At 35.6% G+C, this 7,935-nt stretch overlaps 2 protein-coding genes across 2 annotated transcripts in view; one reads left to right on the plus strand and one right to left on the minus strand.

The window, feature by feature from the left end:
- The window catches only part of LOC126695988 (G-type lectin S-receptor-like serine/threonine-protein kinase SD2-5), a 28,822-nt gene extending 26,101 nt beyond the window's left edge, over positions 1-2,721 (minus strand). The window contains exon 1 of the mRNA XM_050392777.1: positions 442-2,721. Coding sequence (XP_050248734.1) covers positions 442-2,599 — 2,158 coding nt within the window. The 5' untranslated portion in view covers positions 2,600-2,721. The remainder of the gene's footprint in view (positions 1-441) is intronic.
- Positions 2,722-3,820: 1,099 nt separating this feature from the next.
- On the plus strand, positions 3,821-7,648 carry LOC126696362 (protein FAR1-RELATED SEQUENCE 5-like). Its single transcript, XM_050393118.1, has 4 exons — positions 3,821-6,091; positions 6,336-6,395; positions 6,471-6,530; positions 6,613-7,648. The coding sequence occupies exons 1-4, from the start codon at positions 3,821-3,823 to the stop codon at positions 6,661-6,663; spliced, it is 2,442 nt and encodes an 813-aa protein (XP_050249075.1). The 3' UTR covers positions 6,664-7,648.
- The last annotated feature ends 287 nt before the right edge of the window (positions 7,649-7,935 follow it).

Consider the following 7,935-nt stretch of genomic DNA (forward strand, 5'->3'; position numbering starts at 1 on the left):
TTGGAAATTTGGAAATTCAATCACTACTGGAACAAATTTATTACAAAACAGATTAGCTTACTCATCATGCAACAAAGATAAATGTTTCTGCCAATTGTCACCGTGGTCCTGATAAAACTGAATCCAATAAAGCAGTGGCATTACCAACATTTACTTCATCATACATGACTCTTGCTCTTGGGATTGAAATAGGTGGATTGCAGAAATTATACTCTATGTTTTCTTCAACATCCACAACACCCTCTAAAACCTTAACAACCACTGACATGGAAGGCCTCTTTGTAAAATCACTTTGCAAACACCAAGCAGCAACCTTCATCATATCCACAACTTCTGCTCCATGTAATTGCATATCTTCACTGTATTTATCAACCAAATCCAAAAGTTGCTTCTTTTGTAACTTTTCCTTGAAAAATCCTAGTAAATGCATTGCTTCCTCAGGCTGAGATCGATCAAAATGTCTCCGTCCACACAATATTTCCAATAGCACAACTCCAAAGCTATAGACATCTACTTTCTCTGTTATTACCGAGCTCAACCATTCTGGAGCCAAATAGCCAGGAGTTCCTCTCATGATTGTTACAACTTGGCTCTGGTCTCGATCAATCAATTTAGACAAACCAAAATCAGCAACTTTTGCATTAAAATTCTCATCTAAGAGGATATTCTCAGGTTTGACGTCTAAGTGAGCAATTTTTTTACTGCAATCTTCATGGAGATAAGTGAGTCCCTTTGCTATGTCAAGAATGATCTTCTTTCTCTTATGCCAATCCAGAGTAAACCCATCAGTTTTGTGGAAAATCCATTTATCCAAAGACCCATTAGACATGTACAGGTAAACAAGAAGTCGATGAGAGCTTTGAGCACAAAATCCAATCAATTTTACCAAGTTGAAATGATGAATGCTGCCAATTGTCTCAACCTCGGCTAGAAATGACTTTTTGATTTGATTGATGCCATGTAGACGCTTCACAGCAACTTTAGTGCCATCAATTAGAGTGCCTTCAAAAACTGTGCCAAATCCACCTCCCCCAATGTTCTTCTTGAAATTTTCTGTCATTACTTGCAAATCTGTAAAAGAGTATCTTGTGGGCATTCCTGGTACATGATCTAAATAATACTCCTCAGTTTCATCATAATCTTTATTCTTCCAAAACAAATGAAAGAAGATTCCAATCAAAATAAACAGACCAAACAAAGATGCAACGCCGGATCCCACTATTATTATAAACTTCTTTCCATGGTTTTTCTGCTCTGGAGAAGGAACAGCTCTTGGGACATTCTGCACCTTGATGTATGTTGTACTGGTATAACTATCATTCACCTCAGCGTGCTTCAGTGAAAAATTCTGGGATGGTAAGTAGCAGTCCCCAACAAAGGAACTCCAAGTGTGCTTCTGGAAAATGGCAGCTTTGCACAAACAATTTTTTAAGCATGCCTCTTTACAACTCTCTGAATCTACTACGAGGTCTTGTCTAAAAGTCACGGAGGTGATGTTCTTGAGCTCTAAAAAGTTTTGATTTAGGGAAGCTTCACAAGACAAGGGAGTAACTAGTGAGCATCCACCGCCAGGCTGACTGTCATTGATTTGCTTAAAATATCTTCTGTCATTTTTGGGTTCAGGGCAACTACACTTGCCGTTCGTGCAAATGCTATAACCGTCGCAAACCGTAGGGTAACCACAGTTACCAATATCTGCCGTGAGAAGATCAGCCACTTCCTTCCACTCTAAACTCTGTTGTTTCCATTCATACACTCTCAAGTGTCCATCAGACTCAAATCTCATGTACTGCCATGATGATAATGCTGAAGGAATGAGAAAATCTTTAGAATGCCCAATTAATTTATCATCAACTGTGAAGAAAGATAAGCTTCCATTCATAAATTGAACATAACTGGTGCTAAATGAATCATGATAATAATATCGCTCCGATCCTTCATTAGATTGCCAGAAAGCAAACAACCCATCAATATCGAGAGAGAGGGAAAACAATCCCTTATCAATCTGATATGTGGCAGAAGCAGCAGAGGTGAGTTTCTGCCCTACCGACAACTTTTGCCCAAGAAGCAGCGAGTCGGATGGGTGATCAAAAGATTGCCAGACTGTTGAATCATTTTCACTTAACAGCTGGAGGTTGCCCGTGTCCGTTAATTGTAAGCTTGGCGTATATTCGCTATTGATGTTCGTCGTCCAGACTGTAGTTCCATCAGCTTCTTGTACCACCAAACCTCCATCTGAACTCAACCGGGCTGTCGCATTAATACTAACCGGATTGGTTTGGTTGGCAGACCATACTACTAGTGGACCAACGGTATCCTGAATCTCGAAGCTTTTGTAAAACAGAATGAAAATGGATAATAGATAACGGTCACTGGATTGATTACAGAAGAAGCCACAAGCAAATCCTGGTCCTTGACTGGAATATTCACGACCAGGGAGGATTCGCACAGTTGATCCGTCTCTGAATTGCACAGTTCGGAGATCAAAGAGAGTTTGGTCTCCATACCACGCATAATCTTGAGGCAGGGCAAACGGAAAATGTATTAGAAAAAGAGCAAGGTAAAGAAGAACGCCACGCCTGGCCCAGCTCATGCCCATCGACTGTAGCTGTAGGACACAGTGCAAGAAGAAGAGCAAAATGGACGAGGATACGGAAGATGTAGGTAAGAGGGTTGCTAACGTATGACTCTTGAAGCTTATAAATTCTTATAGGATAAAAACTGCCAAATTTGTGTAACAAACTTTCTTGTTAAATTTTATTTTTTGATTTTTTTTCCCCCATTTTGTTAGCCAATTTTTAACTTGCAATGAGATTTTCACTATTTTTCTCCGTTTTTATTCCCTTTTATTATTATTTTTTTCTCTCTTTTTTAAAATTTCTCCTTTTTCTTTTTAATTTTTATCACTTGTCATTCTTCCTTCATCTTTTGACTATGTCGAGCCTTCCCATCTATTGCGCCCAACCTTCCACTAACAAATAATAAATCAATTTTGGAAAGGCTAAAACCAATTCAGGGTACCGTCAAGAATGGAATGGAACCCCTAGATTTCATCTTAGGATGGCCTAAGTAAGAACAATAAACATATTGTCCTTTAATAATAAGAATTATACAAGAATCAAGATTAAAATAATTAGTATCTACAAATAAAACTTGCATCAAACAACAAATATATAAACAAAACAAATTAACAATAATTGTTTTTAATACATTTCAAGTAAAATCATTTATCGGGTCCAAATCTTCTGTCTCATCAATTATGCTCCACCAATAAAATTTAGACAGCTAACTTCTCTCATTAAATGAAATAACTCTCACTTTAACACTCACCTTACTGAAACGTTAACGTTAAAATCCTTTTTTTTTTTGTTCTTTTTTTTCTTCCGCGGCTTTATTTCTTCTCTGTTCCGGCTTTTGGTTTCTTTTTTTTCTTTTCTCCATGTGGTTTGTCTCTTGCCGCAGCTTTTGGGATTGATTTGGATTCTTCCCCTATTTTGTCTCATTGTAATCCTTTCTCTCAAAGTCAAAGTCAGGCTTTTGCTTTTGTTTTTGTATGACACAGAGGTCCTTTTCTCCTATAAGTGCAGATTTTTTTCAACTTTTGAGAGGCTCTACTGCAACAAGCAACCTACAAGGCTTGTACGTTCAGTCACAAAGTAAGTCCTCTTCTTTTGGTTTAATGTAAATAAATTTCTTTTTTTAATTTATTTTAGGATTTATAACAACTTTCTTATACTTGTGTGAGTTTGTGTCTAACGTGTGTGTGTTATGTTGTTTATTAAAAAAAATAACTATTTTGTTTTTGTTTTGTATTACGGTCATGAGTGATAGCAATTATCATATTAAGACTGATAATCAATCGGTTCGAAAATTGAATTTTGAACATGAGGATTCACCACTTGTGATAGTTGAACAACCAGAACCAATATCAATAGATAGCAACGATAAAATTCATGCCAATGTAGAAGAAGAAGTGATTCCGAAATTAGGAATTGAGTTTGAGATTGAGCAAGATGCGTATGATTTCTATAATAGTTATGCGCATGTAGTTGGATTTAGTATTAGGCGAAGTAAGGGCCACAAGGGTGATAAAGATGGTTCACGTAAATGGTTAGATAGAGTTTTTTGTTGCTCTTGCGAGGGCATACGAGGGAATGACAAAAGAGATGATAATGTGAAATGCCATCGTCCAGAAACAAGATGTGGTTGCAAAGCAGAGATGAAAATTAGTTGTAGATATAGTGAAAAATATTGTGTGGTAAAATTTGTGTCAGAGCACACACATGTCTTAGCTTCTCCTCGTAAGCGTATATTCCTTCGATCTCAAAGGTCCATTAATCCAGCCCAAGCTGTTGAGGCTGAATTAGCAGATAGTTCTGGAATTGCACCAAGAGCAAGTGTAGGACTAATGGCCCGAAGGGTAGGTGGACTTGACAATCTTGGCTTCATTCCTGAGGATTATAATAATTATTTGCGTACAAGACGAACAGAAGAGATGAAAAACGGGGATACAGGAGGCTTACTTGAATATCTTCAAAGAATGCAATCTGAAGACCTTAATTTTTCTTATGCAATTCAGGTTGACCTTGATGATCTAATTACAAATATTTTTTGGGCAGATGGTAGAATGAAGTTGGATTATGAATATTTTGGGGATGTAGTTTGCTTTGATACAACTTACAAAAAAAATAAAGAAGGTAGGCCGTTTGCATTGTTTGTTGGTGTAAATCATCATAAACAAACTATCATCTTTGGTGCTGCATTGTTATATGATGAAACATCTGAGACTTTCATATGGTTGTTTGATTCTTTTCATAAAGCAATGTTTGGTAAGAAACCACAGACTATCCTCACAGACCAAGATGCTGCAATGGCAAAGGCATTAGCTTCACAATGGCCAGAAACACATCATCGTTTATGTGTTTGGCATATGTACCAGAATGCAGCTAAGAAACTCAAAGAAGTGTTTGGAAGGTACAATACTTTTGCAGCAGATTTTAGTAGCTGTGTATATGACCATGACTATGAAGATGATTTTTTAGATGCATGGGATAATATGCTTGATAAATATGATCTAAAGAATAACAGTTGGTTGCAAAGACAATTTGAGTTAAGGGAGAAATGGGCTTTGGTTTATGGGAGGAAAACATTTTGTGCTGATATGTCTACTACTCAGAGAAGCGAGAGTATGAACAGTCAAATTAAAAGGTACATAACTTATAATTATGACTTGTTGCGTTTCTTTCATCACTTTCAAAGGTTGGTTGATGATAGACGTTTTGAAGAGTTGAGAGCAGATTTTAAAGCAACTCAAAGTAAACCATCATTAGAATATCCAGTAGAAATATTGAAGCATGCAGCAAGTGTTTATACTCCTGCGGTATTTAAGTTGTTTAATCGTGAATTATGGCTCACTTGGGATTGTGAATTGCATAAGGAGGGTGAGGTTGGATCTGTGGTAAAATATAAAGTTATTTCTCCCCGTAAATCTCGCCAACACATTGTTCAATTTGATTCATTGGCTTCTACAGTGATGTGTAGTTGTAATAAATTTGAATTTGTTGGAATTTTATGTGCCCATGCCTTAAAAGTGTTATCTCTTCAAAATTGTAAAAGGGTGCCAAATCAGTATATTTTAAAAAGGTGGACAAAAGATGCAAAGGTTGGTTCTGCAATGAAAAATTATATGCATGTAGGACCACATGACCAAAATGCAGATGTGGGAAGTTGTTATAAAGTGTTGCTTAAATTGTATTCTAATTTGGCAGCAAGAGCTGCACTGACTGATGAGACTTTTCGTATTTCTTTGGATGCTCATGAAAGTACTTTGAACAAAGTAGAGGCAAATTTGAAAAATTTATCAATTGAAGAATCTACTGTTGGGAACACTCATTTTAAATCAAAGGCTCAACAAGCTAATGATAATGTGCAGCCTACTAATTGTGAAGGAAATAAAATTAAAGGAATTAAGCTTAAAGGGAGACAAGCATGTGTAGGGACATCTCGTAGAAGAAAGGGTGCATTAGAGAAAGCTACAAGAAAGAGAAAACGTCAAACTAAAGCATCCTCTCATATTCAACAGCTCATACCGGTATGAAATTTGTTTTTTGTTTTGTTACTTTGTGCTTACGATTTGTTAGACAATAGTATGTACTAATTCTCTAAATTATTTATATGATTTTCATTGTGAAATGTATCAAGAAGATAGCATGAGAAATTTAAATACACCTGGCTTTACTGATATGCTGAACTTGACACAGGTAATTAAATGAAAGTTTATTTATTGATTTATTTTTTGCTTTTATTTTTATTTGTTTCATTGTGAAATGTATCAGGAAGATAGTATGGGAAATTTAAATACACCTGGCTTTACTGATATGCTGAACTTGACACAGGTAATTAAATGAAAGTTTATTTATTGATTTATTTTTTGCTTTTATTTTTATTTGTTTCATTGTTAAATGTATCAGGAAGATAGCATGACAAATTTAAATACACCTGGCTTTATTGATATGTTGAACTTGATACAGGTAATTAGATGAAAGTTGATTTAATTATTAATTTTTTGCTTTGATTTTATTGATTTCTAATTTGTTATACATTTATATGTAGGCACAATTACCCAAAGTGGGAAATCAAAGAAATTATGAAGATGTTGAATAACAAGATAGAATTGAAGATAGAAGTGCGATTGCTTGTAGGAATTTATCAGCCACGCTTCAAGTCCATAGGTATCATGCATTGAGATATTAACTTAATTTTGCAAATTTTTTATCTTTTACTATGGTTTTCTAGATGTGTCTTTTAGTTAGATCTTGTTAGCAAATGGGCTCCTTGAACTTCTGTATTTGGGGGAGGAGCATCGTTTTTTGTTTGTTTGTAGGTCTAAAACTTCCGCTTCCTTTAAAAATTATCTTCTTTGAACTTCTGTATTTGTGGCACTTGCCTGATTTTGTTCATGGAGTCCTATTTTAATTGTAGTGACAAAGTTTTTGACTCTAGAGTCAATTGAAAGTCATATCCATATAGAGAAAATACCGGTGGATTTTAAATTTCATATATGAGATCCTATTAGCCTAGCATGACAGTACAATTGTAACTAGCCTCTCCTGACAAGTTTACTCCCTGCCTATGGATTAGCCTCTTCTTGATAGCTCCAAGCAATGGCCAAAGCACAGTGGCTAGCCAAGCAACCCAACTGACAGCATGGTTAGCCTTGAGAAGCAAAATTTGGGGCTTCACTCTTTCACTCTTCACCCCTTCAAATGGCCGAATGGCCTCTACTTTTATTTCTTCATCTTTTCCTTCTTTTCTCCCTTTGACACTCTTCACATCAAGTCATAATAAATGCAAGCCAACTTATCTTGACTTTGCTTCAAACAATTTCTTTTCTTCAGCTCTCCCTAAGCCGAATCACCCTTGCCTTTTGCTTCTTTCTTTTCTTTCTTACTTCCAACGTGTCCCACAAGTTTAACATCACTTATTCATTTATGTGGCTTGACTTTTGTATATCCCTTCATAAATGTTGCTGGACTTTTGTACATAATTATAGAGGAAAAGATTAACTCAATTCTTCTCTTTCGGACAAGATTCTCCAGCAAGTTCAATTTGCTTTGCTGACTTCTTGCCAATTCTCCAACAAGCTCATTTAATGGGGTCCAAATCTTCTATCTCATCAATTATGCTCCACTTATTTATCAAGGTGTAGTAAATTTCACGACAGTTTTCTATAACCTAAAGTAAGAGGTTACTGGTTATCCTAAGTTCACATATTTAAATAAAGTTATGTTGCCACATATCCTATCTTGCCTAGTACCCAAAAAATAAAATCATATTAAAAAAGATCTTTGACAACAAAATAATAATAATAATAAGAAATACATACATACATATATATATATATATATCTACAAACTTTTATCTATATATATAAAT

This window comes from Quercus robur, chromosome 8, assembly GCF_932294415.1.
Source record: "Quercus robur chromosome 8, dhQueRobu3.1, whole genome shotgun sequence".
Lineage (NCBI taxonomy): Eukaryota > Viridiplantae > Streptophyta > Magnoliopsida > Fagales > Fagaceae > Quercus > Quercus robur.